Source organism: Centrocercus urophasianus, unplaced genomic scaffold (genome assembly GCF_019232065.1).
Source record: "Centrocercus urophasianus isolate 14NV4802_14NV808 unplaced genomic scaffold, USGS_Curo_1.0 seq_21, whole genome shotgun sequence".
Lineage (NCBI taxonomy): Eukaryota > Metazoa > Chordata > Aves > Galliformes > Phasianidae > Centrocercus > Centrocercus urophasianus.
Window position 1 is genome coordinate 2,991,316 of NW_024884767.1, and position 18,226 is coordinate 3,009,541.

An 18,226-nucleotide genomic window follows, 5' to 3' on the forward strand; every position below is an offset into this window, starting at 1 on the left:
AGATCACTTTAAAAAAAAAAAAAAAAGGCTGATGATACTTTCAGTTTTGTTTAATATTATATCATTTGTACTGACGGTGCGTTTTTTGACCACAAACATCGAACACCTTGGCCTTCATGACCTAAATCTGAAATGATCTCTGTTGACTGCATGACTTTTCCAAGGCTGCAGTCCCCTAATTATTCAGGTTAGTTTGGATAAATTCAGAGCACACCTGACCAAGGCACCTAGATCTCATTTCCTTGAGTGGAGAGTATAAGGATCTCACATCTTCAACCCAGCACAGTGTAATTCCTGTATATGTACATTGCTCTGGGAGCTCACTATTTCCCACATTTCATAAATAGTGGAATCCTTCTGAATAAGTGACTTTCCTGTATACTCTTTCCCTTTAAAAAAAACGTCACAAGGGATTAAGACTGAAATGAATTCAATTTTTTTCCCCACCAAAATCTCTACTACAGGTTCATCACCCCTTGTTTAAATTTCTATTTCATTCTGTTAGCTTAACTAATAATTAAACTACTCCCTCTAACACTTCAGATACCTGTACTGCTTCACTTTATGTGAATAATCTTCAATTACAAAAGCTTATACTGTACAAGAACACTGCAATACTGATCACCTTCTTTGCTCACCATTTGGTTCTAAAAAGGGAGAAATTTGGGATCACTGCTGGCTGACATTCTGCTGAATTTTTCCTTTAATTGCATCCGTAAGACACAGCCTTTCCAATCCATTGGCACAGCTAATTATCACAAGTTCTCATTTGCTTGAATTTGTATTGATTTGTCATCGTTCACTTGTGCTTTCAGAAATGGAATAGATGATGACTTTCTGAATACTACTGTGGAGTATTATACAAGCATTTTGCTTTAACTAGATCATTACTCCATTTTCTCACCTTTCTTATCACATCTAGCCTATGTCACTACTCAGTATTTTCAAAGCTCTTTGAAAGGATCTTTCCAACATATCATCTCTTACTCAGTAACAAGAAGCCTAGCAGAACATTCCATGTACTCAAGAAGTCATATCCAAATCAACATGTGTTTCATTCTCTTCCACACTGCCATTTAGCCTTGGAAAGATTTTTTTCCCCCCCTCAGAAGTTCAACAAAGCTTCCTTTCATTTTCTTTGAACCCGTCCTTAAAACTCTCCTTGTCATACTATTACACTCATAGCAAATCAGCACTACAGCCATTTTGACCATTGCTGTCTCATACTTCATTAAGCTACCACTTATGTACCGCCAGTATTTTTAAGCTGCAATGTTTTGGCATTTGTTTCCTTGTACAGTTGGCTATATACAATGCAGTGGTGCCAGCTGATGCACCCCTAGAGACTGTGAGATTAGAGATATTTAAAGCCAGCAGTACAGATTTACTTAATAAAAAACTAGCCGTGAAAACTTGTACCACGTCATCGGCTCTACTGCAACTCAGAACAGTTTCTTGCAAAAACAGAAAAGTACTGCCTAGCCCAATTATCAACCGTAACATTTGCAAAGCAATTTCATGCACTAGACTTCAAATTACAGTAACAGTAGCATGGCAGTAGCACAACTGAAAATCAAGCCAGTGGCTTGAAAATAAAACACAGTCAACTTATTCCTGCAGCCAAATGCACTAAATAGGAGTAACAGAAATCAGCAACTTTTTTGTCAAAGATAATAAGCATCCTCCACACATTATGCCACCAATGTCGTATCAGCATCACTGGCACCATTTCAGAATTGTAATGAAAAAGTTAACAATGGAAAGGATACTCATAAATCAGGGTTCTCACAGTGGCACATTTGGCTGAGAGATATTCCCTATAGAACTAGAGGAAACTACAGGAATTCGAATACTGACACTGAATATAATTCTAGGTGATAACTTCCATAATAAACAGCAAAATGTTTACATTCAAGAATACATTTTCAGAATCTGCAGCATTGCAAGATTGTGTCTTTTCTACTGTAAATAATACTAAGCACTCTCTACTTGCAATAAGGCAATCAAAGGCAATGAAAACTTTCTGTAACTGTTCAGCTTATTCAAGCCATATTTATTCGTTTTTCAAATAAAAGAAGCATTTAATATGTAAGTAAGAGACAGCACATGATTAATGGTCAGTAACCAATACTGTGCAATTCATGCACATTTTTTTCTTCCTATGCAGACTGCCATACTGATGATCGCTGTTTATACATAGCATTTATTAATAAATCAGTTCAAGGTACCTTCTTTTACTGGCTAATTTGCTCAAAACTAATTCCTTGAAGCAGAGCCTCATGAACTGAAGAGCATATAGCTTTTCTGAGAAATATAACTGCACTTCCCATTAGTTTTAAAGATCAGCTGCTTTCTTTTACAAAATAGCTAGCTTCTTACTTCAGCCAAGAAACAAGGAGGTTTTAAATTAGATAATTAATTATTAGGAAATGTCTGGTCTTTCCCCAGAGCGTAACCAAAATGAATCACCAATTCAGTTCATTTTAATTTCTTCCCTTAACACTCATATCAGCAGAACTATTAAACTCTTTGCATGATCACTGAATCTTAAATCTGTAAATCTCATCATCTTAGCAGGAGGTTTCTGTCTAAGATCTTCTGTGCCAAATCAAGATTGCATTTTAAAACGCAGACTTATAACTTCATTCCAATATCCTTGAAATAGATGTTTTTCTGTCACAATCTGGAAACTGGATGTTTCCATTATTAACATCTCAAGGATGGAAAATGTTCAGGGAGAATTTTTATGTATTGTCAACCATTTTATTCCATTTATATTTCATAAACAAGCATAAAGGGAAGTTAATAATGAAAGTAAATCTTTGGTTTCAGGTTCTTACTGCCAGCACACCTAATCACAAAACTGCAAAGGGAAAACTGCAAAGCAAAAAAAGTATAAAAGCAAAAGAAAACCACCAAACAAAACCGCATTGAAAATTACAGCTTGCTTTAACATTGCTTCGATTATTTTATAACTGTTGTGTATCATTAATATAAGTCAGCAACCAAAAACAGAAAGAAAAAAAAAAAAAATACCAGATGTACCCTGCAGCAGGTCTTAAGATTTTGTTGTTGGCAGTATACACATAAAATCAACCTCAACCTCTACCAGAAAGGAAAAAAAAAAAACAACTCAGTATTCTGCAGAAGAGTAGTTGTACAAAACCATCTGAATCTCACGTCACTGGTCAAAAGGGGTCTTGGAAGGGGCATAATTCTTCACGCTTGCCCAACAGCAAGGATCAAATTTAAACAATGAATTTCTACTCTCCTACCATGTGCTACTATGCAGAGTCCATCTTCAGTCTCCTTGATTTCCTTCCCACATACACTGGGGCTGCCACTGGAATGCCAAAATCTCCCAGGATTGAACCAGCCACAGTCCTGCAGCCTTCCCTTGCAGGGCACAGTCTTCAGTCCTGACTACTACTGAGGTCTCCCCTGACCTTATATCTCAGTTTATCCAGGTCTTTCCTGAGCTGGGTATCCCAAAGAGACCACCTTAGAGCAGCTCTCCCTTCTTAGGGCAGCACTTCGTATTTGTCCCTTTTTATGATTCCTGCTACCCCTTTCACCCAGTCTGGCCTCTCTGGGTGGCAGCCCTGCCCTCAGGGGCATTCTGTGGTTATGCAAATTGTGTCACTCACATATTCATTCAAAAAGCCCCCCATGACTTCCTCCAGGTAATGGATGAAGATGTTAAACGAGTAACCAGACAGACCCCATCAATTCCCCAGTTGCTGTAAGCCAATATCAATAATTGCCCTCCAAGTCCCTTCATCCAACCAACTTTTTCATCCGATTTATTACAGCCCATGTTGGATGTGGGAATAGCTATAGACCTGGCTGTGAAGGACCAAGGCAAAGGCAGCATTTAATATCTCTGTTTTCTGCATGCAGTATCACACTAAATCACTTGTCCCAGACAGCCATGACTCCAGACTTTCTTTGCCAGGCCTCCTATCACTGGCCTCAATCTCTTTGTACCACCCCAAACAGCCATGATAAGATAACAGGTTCAAAGATGGCTGCATCCATCCCTTATCAGAGAATCTCCAATAACTTCTTTTTCCTGGTACCTATAATTGCAAAATCAGAGGTGAAGCAACCCAGATTAAGAATTCCGTATCACACCACGAAGAAACTTGCACTAATTAGGGAACAAACACATCTAATGCAGTGCTGCCAGTTTTTCCTCTGTTTTTGTCTAAGAGATGAGTCCAAACCAGAAAATGTAATGCAACAAACCAAAATTTCAGAGGTTTTAATCCTCTAGTGAGTTTTCTACTGCAGCTCTTTCCCAAAGGGAAAACATGAAACCCAAAAATTTACTTATCATAATAAAAAAAGCAGGCATACATGATTTGGAGACTTAATTACTGGATTTGGACACAGAGAGACAGCTTGCAAAACAGATAATGGTTTCAGCAAAGCTGCAGGCATTAATCTAGAGGAAGCTTTGGTGTAAAGTTATTCCACAGTATTCAAGAGATATCACAGGGTTGTCAAAACTAACATCAGCCACAAAAATCCAGATTCCTGAAAGAGTTAAACATGAATAGTGACCTACTTCCAACATCAATTTTGGATGAATATCTATCAGACCTCTTGGTCTTTGAAGAACTGATTGAAAAATCAGAAATCCAGAAGCTCAAGTCAGTTCAACATTAGGAAAAGAAAAAAGAAGAGGATACAAAAGAAACAATAAAATTCCAATCCAGAGAAAAGCAGCAGCAGATTAACGTACAATGAAAATGCTAAATATGAAAAACATTTTCAAATAACATTGTGTTTGACAAAGTGAAGGCTTTGCCTGAACTTTCAGCTCTAACTGTTCTGCAATATCCACTGATTCTAGTCGTTGGCCATTCCAGTAACAGTGGTAATTTTTAGATCTAGTAGAAAGCTTTCAGAATATCAGGAGAATTCCAGGAGAATGGACAAACTGCACAGAAAGCCTCTGTTCAAAGGAAGAAAGTAGGATCTTATAAGAGCCAGAGGCTTAAAAGAAATAAAAAATCCAAGCAAACAAAAGAGAACTGCACCTCTTCTCACAAAAATAAACAAACAAACAAAAAAAAAATCTCTTTGCTCTTCCAGACAACAGCACAGGCAGTCTAAAAATTCAGAGCAGTTAGCGATAAATAAACTAGGTCACTATACAGATACCAAGGATAAATATAGTCATTTCTAATGCAGGGAAATGCTCCCAGAAAATTTGGAAGACTGAGTTGGCTGCACTGAATGCAAAATGCTTTCTTTCTTTATAACTGTCACCACCATTATCAACAATTTGTTAAATACTGCAGAACATAAATACTATATAAAGACCTGTCATGTGTTGGTGCTTATAGATAATTTTAGAAAAAGCCAAAAGCTGCCACAAGAACAGCATGGTCATGCAGTAATGCTCCATTCTCCCGTGCAAGACATTCCTTTAGAATTCACACCACTTAAGACAGACTGATCACCCACAAGCTCTGTCAGGATCATGTCAGCACATCTACACAGCCCTAGGAACACCACCACAAACTCCATACCAACAATTTCTTCCACGTTTATCAGGAAAATAAAGGCTGTACTATGCCGCGAAGAAGGTCAAGAGTAAATACTTTTCCTTTCCACCCTGTCTGCAATAGTAGGAGTCTTACATACAAGTATTTTAACCCATCCATTGGTCAAGTATCAGTGCTCATATCCCTTTGCGGCCTTGGGGCTGCTCCTCAGAGCTCAGCACTGAGGCACTGCCTATGAGGCTGAAGAACAGGTCGATGCAGCATTATTGCATCGTTCAGGGAAGGTATGATCCAAAAGAAGTTAGTATTTTATTTTTAAACTGCATCGATTTAAAAGAAGCATCTACTACAAAGTCAATTTTAGCAGATATACTCTATAGCTTGTAATCTACTAGAACAGTAATTTTATGTCTTTTATGCTGTTCTCTTTCAAAGAACAGATGTAATATGTCTAAAATCTTCAGTAATTTTACTGCCATATCTTAACAGGAAAATGGGCAGAACAAAACTATACTTGCTCTGAAGCTGCTTTTTCTACAGAAAATCTGTTCTGAGATCCTATATTAAAGGCTTTTAAAAATTATTCCAACTGTTACAAAATTCATGTACCACACTGTAAACAGAATACGCATTTGCAATTTGAATTTTAAAAGCTTCTAACACTTCATTTTGAAAATGAAAAAGAAATGAGAATCTTCTGCATATGCAGTAATAAAGCAAGAACATGGAATAACACCAGCTGAGAGTTCTCCTGAAACAGCAATTTGAGAAGATTAGCTGTTTGTGAAACCCCTGCAAGACTTTGTGTAAATATCACCAGCATGCGAACAGCTCACATACACAAGCACTACAATCCACGTGCAAGCAGCTGCAGTGCTTGTAATGCAAGAGTCTACTTTATAGAGGACCTAACATCCTGGCTTTTTGCAGATTCATGTTATCAAATCTCATTATTTTTCTTCGTGATAGACACCTTCCCACATGATGCTTGTTTTCAGACTTCATGGACTCTCTTTGTGTCATTTGGAAGGTGAATACTTCAATAGACAGGTGAAGAAAATAAAAGCATGGTGTAACATGAGACAAAAGATTACTGTGGAAGATGCTATCATAAGCAGCAGCAGTATCTACCGGACTGGAATTTTCCAGGCTTTACAGGGTGAAAGCATACCTTCTCGAATCTTGAAGAATGAAAGAAGCATAAAGATGGAAATTTCCTTGTCCCAATGTTTCTTGATACAATTCTTCAGATCAGAAAATGGTGCTGCCTTAGAAGAAAAACCCAGTTCAGAAAAATGACCGACATCAAATCTGAGTGATCTTTACCAGTTACCATGGGACACAGATTTGACACGTCCCTCCTCCCCTTCTTTGCCTTGGAAGTAAACATTTAGTGGGGATTTAAAATTTCATCCAGATTTTTTTCATGAAGGGTAACATCATAAACACAATTCACTACTTGAAAAGAAAGCAAGGGATCTATTTTTAGTTGCAGATTGCTTTGCAGTGGAAACACATTAAAAATAAATCAAAAATTGTCTACTAGAACCCCAGGAAGAGACACAGCTCTTCCACAGCTGGTGTGAGGCTGACATGGGGTACGCTGCCTCATGAAGTCAGGGCACCTCATCAAGTCACATATTCAGTAAATACTCATAGAACCACAGAATCATATAGTATTGTGGGTTGGAAGAGATCTCAAAGATCATCGAGCTCCAACCCCCTGCCATGGGCAGGGCTGCCTCCCAGCAGACAAAGCTGCCTAGGGCCACATCCAACCTGGCCTTGAGCACCTCTAGGGATGGGGAACCCACAGCGTTCAGGGCAAGGTGCTCCAGACTCAGCATGCACACATGTGTATGAACTGCTAGCAAAACAAACAACCAAAATACTTTAGGTCAACATTCTGAAGAGTTTCGTACAGTAACTGAAGCATGAAGTTTTACACATTTTGGCTGCTTCTCTCTCTCCCTGCTCAGCCTTTAGCTGAGAAGAGAAGCCAGAGCCACATCTGCTCACCAGCAGCTTTAATTCAATTTACTTGCTTAGGAACAAGGGGAGAATTTGTCAGGAAGGCATCTCGTCCTGCCTGCTGCCTGTGGCCAGGGAGCGATCTTTATCCATAAACTAAATATTTGGTGTAAAATAATTAGGGAAGAAAAACACTGTAATCTTTCCTCATCAAATAACCTACCAGGGACATTTTTGTTAATTGGCACATAATTGGCCCCAGGACAGTGAGGTAGCAGGCAGATGCTTTGGACCAGGAGGTGCAGGAGAAACACAGAATTTGCTCCTACAGCCACAAGAATTCAACAAGTACACAGACAGAAACACAATGACTACTCACAAAGAGTAGTCATAGATCTGATTTTTGTACCTGGTCTCAACAGGATAGAATGTATCAGCTACTCTAAATGCAAATTACAACAGATACAAAGAGCAGAATAGCACCACTTAACAAATTCTCAGCTAAACAACATTATTTTTTTACATAGTCACCACCATTTTCACCATGATGAGTAACAGTCTGTGTGCCATCCCTGCTAAAATTTGCATTAGTGGAGGTGACCAGCAGTGGTGTCTTCAATAGGAAAATGTTGCTCATATAGTTAATCTTTCATTAACCTGAACAGACGGAAGAAAGTGCCAAATCTGGGCTGTACAGTGGATGAGTAGGACGGTCTAGCCAATACAGACAGTGTGCTCCACAGTCTTCAAACTGGTATGGGGCCTGGTGTTGTCACGTTGCCAGAGAAAGTCTGTCATTTTCTCTAACCTGACTGGAATTTTGAACCTTCAGTTTAATCAGCATCACAGTGTAGTGGTCAGAGTTGATGGCTCCAGGAAATCCAGAAGGATCACCCTATCTTTATCCCAGCACACTGCACATCACTTTACCCAGTCAGGGCTGCATTTTTAGACTTCAGTGGGGAATTCACATGTCACCACTCCACAGAGTATAGTTTTGGCTCTGGCTCATAGTGATGACTCCATGTCTCACCATCAGTAATGATGTGATCCAGGAAACTGTCACTTTCAGCCTCATATTGATTCATCAGGTCCAGCCAAACTTGCATGTAGTGTTTTTTTCTGTTCCTGTGTGATCAACTCACAGGACCCACCTACCTGGTAAAAATTTCTCAATGTTCCAAGGTAGCCACCATCATTTCCAACACAGTGAAGTCAGTATCCATCTCCATATACAGTTCCCAGGTCGTAACTCACCAATCTGCATGGAAGAGCTAATCAAGATATCATTTTATGGTGTGACAGCTGTGCATGGACACCTGGAATGTGGCTTGTCTTTCCCATTGCTGTCATCACTTCAGAAATGCACCACCCATTGCCTCACATCCACTGGTTTGTCTCCATAAAAGTTCAGCAAGTATAGATGAATGTTAATGAGCACAATTTTTTCCACATGGAGGAATTCAATGGCACATCTTTGTTTCACGTGCACATCAGAAGCCAATCTGTCAGACTGTCCCTCTGCTGCCATCTGTTACATGGCAACAACGTGTAACAGAATGCTGGTAGAAAGGTTCAACTTCTACTGCCATACCGCCAATCTCCACTTCCAGTGTCATGAGACATCACCATAAAATAGGATGCATTACTTTCAGAGCAGCCTTCCCTATACACAAGGGCAGGAAGGACTGCGGCATTTTACAGCTCGGGTAGAGGAACACATGATCTTGTTTTCAGAATGGTTTAAATTCACCAGCTCGGAAGTGAAAAATGGAGTTGAAGGGTAAGTTCAGAAATGCATTTTTTGTGAAAAAATATCAAAGCTGCCACTGAGAAAAGCATCTGTACTTTTCCCTTGCAAAAACCTTATGAAGGAACATCCAGTTTCCAACAGCACCATACCACTTGCTCATCCCTCCCTCTTCCCATCGCTCTCCTTGCACCAGTAGCTCCTGCACTTTTGTCTGACCCCGGCATAAGTCACCCAAAAAGCTGCACTGTTTCTCTGTGTAAGACCATCAACAGTGCTGAAATTAGGGAAACGTCAGTGGTAAACAGCAACTAGCATATTTGTACTCAGAAGATTTCAGAATTCCGGTTAAGAACATTGCTTTAATTTCTTCACCAAGCAGATTTCACCAACGATGCAACACCTCTGAGATTACTACATTCTTGACTGTGCCTGATGTTACTGCAATTACCTTCTTTCGGGGGGGGATGGGGGGGGAGGGAGCTGATCTCTGGCTGTTCACCGTGACTTCAGTAGCAGGCTCATTTCATGAACAATATCCACCTTTCCAGGAAGAGTTAAGTAAAAGGAAAAACAAGAACTGTCATTTACAGGAACCATAAAGCACAAGCATATGCATAAGTTTCAGGGTATGAAGACACTGCATTTCTGAAAGAAAACATGCAGCTGTGCAAGTACTCCAGATTAAATACCAGCCTGGTGAAAGAAATCAAGAGGTTAGAACAGGATGGGCTTGATCACACCTAGAGAAATTAAAGAAACATCTAAGAAATTAGAATCAATAGCAGAGAACTAATGCATCATTTTAGCTACTTTCCATAAGAATACCACAAAATTTCCCAATTCATTCTATCAATCTAATTTTTTCCATAAAACTGTTCAAATAAATGGACATTCAAAGGTTTTTAAATAGTTTTGGAACAGCATCTGAGAGCAATCAACTACTAGATCTTTTTTTAACCTACAAAAGCCCTTGTAAGGCAGTTCTGCCCAATTTCTCATAGAAGTAAGGAACCTGACAAGTTACACAGCAAATGATATTTTCTCCATCTCTGTTTGTTGCAAAGCTGCAAAGGGTACGGATAAGAAAAAAAAACAGTCTCAAAGCCCATGCCACTGTCTGAAAACATAATACTTAGCTAGAAAAATGAAAACTGGCAAACAGATTAAAGTGGTATGGCCTATGGGACTGTAATAGAGAATAATCGGAGAGCAAGCCTGGATTAAAGGGAATGCTTGCATGCAGTGATATCCAGCAGAGATAGAGGATGCCGTGCACACACAGGACGTGGACACGAAGATGTGAATATTAAAAATAAAATAAATCAATCCTCCTTTGTTTTCTGTTTTTCCACACATGCTGCATTACAAGACTTACCCAAAAGTATTTCCTAAATTGTCTGTAGGTTTCCACAATAGCGAAGCTACAACAGACATGAGTAATCACAGGGCAGAAATTACTGTTATTTACGCACTGCTGTCACAGTTCTCCATAATTACACAGGTTGACACAGCATCTTGACAACGATAGGAAAAAAGTAGTTTTTATAAAAATTCTGTCAGCCTCCCTACACAGAAGCATGGCAAATAAAATTACTGCAGCTAAAAATTGGCAAAGCAATCGTCTTCTACTTCTTTCAGCTCTGTCAAAGTTACTGCTCAGAGGATAATCAAAGATACTCAAAGACAAAGAAGTCACATAGGTCTAAACTGTAGTTTTTTTCCTGACAGCATGGCTATGGTCTGGCTATGCAAACCTTGCGTTGTTTAATACTGAAAACAATTATGAAAAAGGAAAGAGTTACAATGGAAGCAGGAAAGGAAGAAGAAAAGAAGGCCGAGAAAGTCCAGCTGTGCAAAAGCAAAACTGGAGCTCGGATTCAGATCTGCAATCTGAAGTACTCCAAAGCTGACCCACGCTGACCACGTCTTTTGCTCACTCCTTTGCCTTCCCACCTGGACTGCAATGCTCCTGCCCTGGGTACGAGCAAGGAGAGCATTCTCCCTATGCCTGCTGCTCAGACCAGAAACTCATGGTCTATTTCACTTCTCGGTTTTTTAAACTTAAAATAGAACATTCCCACTGTGATGGGAAGTTACACAGCTTGCTGATTAGTAAAACAAAAAGGAAGCATAGAGCCATTATCACTGACACAGCGCATTGAACTTACACTCTCACTGGCTTTCTTCTTACATCCCTGCTTCACACTCTTTATATGAAAAATGTGTGCAGGTCCTCCATTATATCACAGCAATTTCCAGGGTTTTTAAGTTTGTAAATCTTAAGGTACTTAGAATCCTGATTTAGTTTTGCATCTCCTTATCACATCATTTCCTAATGTGTCATCTGAATAATAAAAAGTAAACATACGTTCTCAGTGTGAAAACATTTCTTAAAAAGTTGAGAGAAATTAATGTCGTTTTGATGTTCAGTCCATACTCTTTCTAACTTGAGGCAGCACGGCCTCAGGGCACCCAAACATCATTTGTAGTGTGATGTGGATGATCCTCTAGGATTTCAGATACACTCCTGGCTCTGGAGCTCATGTAAGTTCGAAGTAAATACATACTTTTTTAAAAAGTAGAGAAAGCAGTAACACAGTGACTGCAATGAGATTCACAACATTTTAGATTGATACAGACTTACTCCAACTCTTGCAGTCCCCTAAACATCACTCTTCCAGGGTCAGGTTCCGTTGCCTTTACTTACACTGATGGGATATCTGGCTACAAGTATGCCAGCCCTGCTGTACGGATAAGTGCTGTACAAATAGCTAGCTCAAGGCATAAAGAACAGCCTCCTAATGCAAAGCTTTTGTCTTCTGAAATAACTTCCAAAGTGGATCATTACCTTGATTTTCAACTGGACGGTAATTGGAAAAATGGGGGAGGGAGGCAAGATAATACAGTGATCCTTTTCACTATGCTATCATTGAAACACAGCTCTGTATAAAATACAACCTCTGAAAAACAATATAAAGGATATAAGCAGGGCAGAGAAAGGCAAAGTTGGATACTTAAAAAACAACAAAACACATACACAAAAAACAATAATACCAGCAGGACTATTAATTCTAGTTATAAGATAGAATGGCTCGACATCAAATGCTGTCCTAGGCTGACCAGACACACTGGATGCAAAAGCGTATCTGCTATATATGCTTTCTGGAGGCTATATGAGCAGTCATGGAAAATCAATTTGAATACAAATGTAATTTGTTAAAAGAACAGTGGAAATCATTATGCAGGGTCACACTGTCAGCAGTTAGTACAGAAGCAGATGCTGTCCAAAGAGGCAAAGGTGTTCAGTGAAACAGAAGAATGCTGACCTTTAATAGCGTTTGTGATCTTTTCAGTCCTTTGGTATAGCTACATGGGAACAAACCTACAGTTTACCTCTCATGTTTCTCTGCAGCTTTACTCATTGCAGCTCATTCCAGCCGCAGAAGAGGCTATACATACACTTTTAAGCCTCAGAGGGAGTGAAGGTTCCCACTGTAACAGAGAAAAAGCAACATCTCTGAAACAGTTCCTTTAAAGTTCAGAAATATTTCATCTCAGGCTCACAGAACACAGCTGCAAATTAAAGCACAATGGGATCTGCTTGGTTTTGGCAACACCAGCATCATTTCTAGGCACACGATACATAAAAATTCCACATCAAGTGAAGTCAAAACACACAATTACAATTTAAGGATCAGCTCTGTGATAAAGACAACTCAAACGGCAAAACCTTCAGAAGACCCCTTTGCAAAAGCATTTAATGTACAAGCTTGGAATACACTGATTTGATCACAGCATCATCATCATGGTAGCTGATCGGCTTACCCCATTCCATGAGGTAAATCTGGGAACTAAGATAGCTATCAGTTCTAAATTACGTTTTCCTTCCATTTGATCCCAATCCTCAGTCGCTCTTCTGAAACCGATAGCTAGCCCTGTGCTTATTTGTTCCAAAAAGATCTGTGCTAGGACTAAGGAACTTCTGTAGATGAGATGCAGTCCTCCATCTCATCATCAGATGAGATGAGAACCTCCTCCATCTGAAATCATCCCTTGTAGACTCTGCAGTCACTTCTGTAGTGACTGCCTGTCCACTGCATAGTGAAACACTGGATTTGCTCTTGCTGCGATTTGACTAAGGAACAGCAACCAAAGCAAATGTAAACCTTCATAGCTGTTTGGAAATGAATATAAGAGGACACCAGTTGTTAAAAATGCACTAACACCTTCCTTGCAAGCTGCGCAGTAGAAGTCACAGCACCCCTGAAATCTTGTTTCATTGTACACATGCATATAAACACATCTCTGAAGAACAGATTCCTGTTACAGTGCATGAGATTCCTAATTTATCAGACCAGTCACAAAGAAGATTCCCATCTTCACTGAAAGACTAATCACCTACCCCTCTCCCAGTTCTGCCTCCCCCCTTTATCAAAATGATATGCTGAAACACCGCGTATATGTTCCAAATACCAGAAGTAAGGAAAGTATTTGAGCTGATATTTATCAACAGGAAGTTGATCATCACCATTACTTTTCAGTGCTCTACTGAACAGACAGTTTGTATTTTTCATCTGACTGTAGACTTCAAACACTGGTCAGCAATGAACTATGCGACCAAACTTTGATCTGCAGGTGGAATTTATCCCTCAAAGAAAGCAATGAACAACTGGCCAAAGCATACATGATTTTACCACAGGTGTTCATGATATACTCATTTTACTTCACTATCTAAATATACTCATACTCAAAGGATGCACAAAAAATTTTGTGCTGTTCAAAAATCACTCTCCAAAGAGTTTGTTACTTCACTTATCATGAATTGAGAAGACCTATTCAAAGTTTTAATAGTGAGCAAAATTAACCCACTATGTCAGACTTGTCAAGCAGTATTTTATTCTGCTGCAGCTTAAAAAAAAAAAATAAATAATTCCTTCTGTTCCATTTTGAAAGCCAAGGACAACCCTTTAGCTGAACAATTACAGCTTAAGCAATTGCAGAACAAATGGACTCTTACCTTCTATTTCTTGTCTCTAGAAAATCTATCAAGTTCTCTCTGTTCTGAAGTTACCTAAAAACACTGCTAGATCATAAACTCAAATAAGAAGACACCTCAGTCGTACAGAAGTCCAATGCAAAGTATTTATGGCATGCCTAGACTTTGTGTTTAAAAGACTTTAGGCATAAACCGCAGGTACAAGGACATATTGCATAAGCCATCGCATGCTCGCTGCAACTGAGTGAATGTTATTGGATTTTGAGAAGCTACAATGCTGAATAATTTAGGATCTAATAAAATATTCAATTTTACTGATACATTGGCTTCATTTTAAAATTAAAAAAAAAAAAAAAAAAAAGGCAAATAGTGGTGAGAACAGGTCCAAGACAATGAAAAAAATATATTACTCATTAGGATAACACTTGTTCTATTAAGCTTAGGGAAGGAGCAACCGGGATGAGACAAAGGTCTTCAGCCCCCCGAGGTTTGTTTGCCTTCCCAGCGCTCAGCGCTCGGAGGGACAGAAGCAGCCCCACAAAGAGCATCAGTCCCTGCCTCCGGAGGGTTCCCTCATCGCTGCTCGGGCACTGGTGGGGGCACAGAGAGCTTCTTGTGGTGGGAAAAGGGGGCCCGGTGGCGGCAGCGGCTACCGTTCTCCTCCCACCCTGCCCCACGCCACTGCTAGCTGAGCTCCGGCAACTTTTTTATTTTTTTCTTTTTAAATACGAAAACGGAAAACCCACGTAACCACCAGTGGTTATTTCCAATAACAATAAAGAAAACCAGGAAACCTCTAAAGTTGGCTTTTGGGACTTTATTTTTTTTTTTTTTTTTTTTCCCCTCCAGCGGGGGAGGCACAAGAGACAGAGAAGGCGCCTCTGGTGCTCCGTCTAGAGATGCCCTAGTTAAGGAGAGGCGGGTCGCCTGCCGAGCGCTGCTTAGCGCTGCCGCGATGCCGTACCCCCGGACGTGCCCGCGAACTGCTCCGCACCGCGCTGGGTACGCGGCTCCCAGCCCGATGGCTGGGGGCGGCGAGGCAAGAAAAAGAGACGTGCACAGCTCTGCGGGTATTATCAAATCTTCTCAGCAGCTCGTCTGGATTAATCTCTCATGGTAGCTCTTCCCCCACACAATAATTAAGCATAGTTTCTAAACAGAACGTGCCGGAGGACGGCTCGCTTGTCGGCTATTTAGAACGCAGGGAAGTATTTTATCTGTAAACGGCAGTAAGAGAAAAGCCGCGGCGGAGGCGCCCCACGACCCGCCCCCGGACCCCGCGCACTTGGGCTCCGACTTCGAGAGAGCCGCGACCCGACCCGTCCCCGTCGCTCACCTCGGGCAAGGCGCGGCGCCGTCAGGCTCCCGCAGAGCACCAGCCAGGCCAGCACTGCACGGCTCATCCTCCTCTTCTCCCGCAGCCGCGCCGCTACTACCGACGGAAAAGCAGCAGCAGAGCCTCCTCCTCCTCCTCCTTCTCTTCCTCCGCCTCCTCCTCCTCCCCGAGATGCAAGAGGCGAGGCTAGTCCCTCCCGGCGCGGCCCCGGGCCGAGCGCTGCTCCCGCTGCCGCCGCCCTACCAGCAATAAGCAGGCTGCCCCACCGCGCCCGCCAGGTGCCGCCGCCGCGCCTCCAGCCTGGCCGGCGCACCCGCCTCCGTCCCGCCGCTGAACCCGCTCCGAGCGGCTCCCGAGGGGCGGTGCCGGCGGCAGGCGGTGCTGCCCGGCCGCGCCCCGACACCTGCTCCGCCCCCGCCGCGTCGGGGAGCGAGGTGTCCCAGGACCCAGTCTGGGAGCGGGCAAAGTTAGGTGTGATTGGGGTCGGGGATTTGTGTTTTGCTGCTGCACTGCTTGGTATTGTCTTCATGGCCCTCTTCCCGCGGAAGGTACAGAGGGAAAGGTGAAAGTCCTGCCTTCCAGTAGTGAATGGGAGTTTCATCCTAAATCAGTGTCCTTCCTTCCTCCTCCTGCCGCAGACTGGGTGTCAGCCTGCCCCACACAACAATCCCCGCAGGAAAGCAGAAGGCGGTGAATTCACCGAGATGTAAAGGATGAAGGGGGCAAAGGTCTTACGTGGTACCACTGCTGGCAGCATGGGTGCTGCTTTTCCTGCCTGACCTGTACAGGTTGACGATAGAGCTAGAAGGGTTAAGTAAGCACTGATAGTCCAGTGATAAACAATAGACTCTTCATATATTTCGTATTTGTATTTTGCATCACCTCTAGTGAAAGAGCCCGTGTTAGTACTGAATTAAATGTTAATGTAGTTGCGGAGTGAGAAGAATGCACTTGACAGTATCAACCTGATACATATGACAGGGAGATACCGCGGAATGACCTGCTAAGTCATCCCTCCTGATGGCTAACATCGCACAGCTTCCAACGTCTCCTTACAAGCCCTTTGTCTGCGTCTAAGAGCCGGTAAGTGGCAGGGTGACAGCTCTTCCCTAAAGCTCTGCTTTTACTTCTGAGCCTGCAATTAAATGCATTTTCCTCTGACACTGGAGGTATTTCAGTTCCTACACACCGCAGTTTCAGGACAGAATTACAAGGATCAGGTTTTTTTGTGGTGGTTAAGCAATGAAATTACTAGAAATAACACACTTCGATAAAGGGCACTCCGCACCCAGGACTCCAGAACATTTTCTGCTTGCTTGCAGGGCACAGGTGCATGCAGACACCCACTTCACCCGGCACAGGGGTGTGAGGCTCCGTGGTGCACTGCAAAATTACCCAGCAGGTTAGGCTAGCTAGAGGAAAAAATTCCTCCCTCCACTAATGAAGCCCGCAGTAGCAGAGATATTCGCACAGACTTTCTTCCAGCATATCTCTGAACAAACAATAGCTGGTAGCATTCACCAAAACTTTTCTGTATCTTCTGTGCACGTGCTGCACACACGTCTTCGTGCACTGAGGTTGCATCTACTTAAGCGACTGTGATGTTAGTAGTGTCCATGCCAGAGATCTCCCTGAAGAACTCCTGTCTAGGAAAAAAATATTTATTTTTCTCCTGGAGAGCTGCTCTTCTATCAGTGCAGAGATAGGGGATGTTTAGGAAGCCTTTACAAAGCTTCTGATATTAATGCATCATTTCTCCACAACGGTGCTAATTTTACGGCTTATCTCTGTTTTACATCCAAGAACCCAGCTGTTATAATTACAAGCCAAGCTGCACTTTAGCTGCTGTGGCAGCCCAGCATGCCTGCACCCCCAAGTGGCTGGCTTGCTTTTTTTATTATTTATTATTTTTCTTGTGGGAGTAATCCCATGATGTAGCCCCTTTGCTTCCTCAATTAGGATAAATCCGAAGGGCCCAACTACATTTGGTACTGGGAGGCCTTCCACTGAGAGCCTGTGACTAACAGCTGACTAAAATGACACAGCTTCTTCAAAGCAAGGCGTTGTTTATTCAGCCAAAAGCATTGAAATAACAAAAGACTTTTATGTTTGGTTCTTACCTAAAGTGCAATGCCTTTTTTGTTTCCAGATTTTGAATAAGTTTCATTCAGCAGCATCTCTCTATCCCATTTCAGACTACCAGACCACTCTCATGTCCTTATCGCTGCCCTTTGAGCCTGGCTCCCTCCAAAGGCTGCTCTCTGCTGCTTGCTACAAGTAATGAGAGTTTTACCCCATCGTGCTGTGCTGTTATTAAGCAATGCATCAAATTTGTGTGCTCCATCACCAGCATTGTACTTGAGGTCGCTGCAACTCCAGCATCTCTGCCTTCAGTGACCATCCCTTGACCTGACCTGGTTGGAAGACAGGTTGGTAAGATGCTCTTCTTTTACTGTTGTTCAGAAATGGTGGATTGGTGTTGTTGGTTGGGCATGCCTTTACGGAACTAATGCCCTCACCAAAGCTGCCTTCAGCTACAGTTATGTTAACATAGCTTCCTTACAAGGTGCAAGATTTAGGGAGTTTTCTTTCCAGATTTCAGTTGACAATTTTGAAAGCTAGCTTTCCCTTATTTGTTTACTATCTGCTAATGT

The 18,226-nt window shown here is 41.7% G+C and overlaps 1 protein-coding gene across 1 annotated transcript in view; it reads right to left on the reverse strand.

Annotated features, from left to right (window-relative positions):
• Positions 1-15,647, reverse strand: part of EDIL3 (EGF like repeats and discoidin domains 3) — a 270,179-nt gene extending 254,532 nt beyond the window's left edge. The window contains exon 1 of the mRNA XM_042822916.1: positions 15,573-15,647. Within this exon, the coding sequence (XP_042678850.1) occupies positions 15,573-15,639 (67 nt within the window). The 5' untranslated portion in view covers positions 15,640-15,647. The remainder of the gene's footprint in view (positions 1-15,572) is intronic.
• Positions 15,648-18,226: the final 2,579 nt, after the last annotated feature.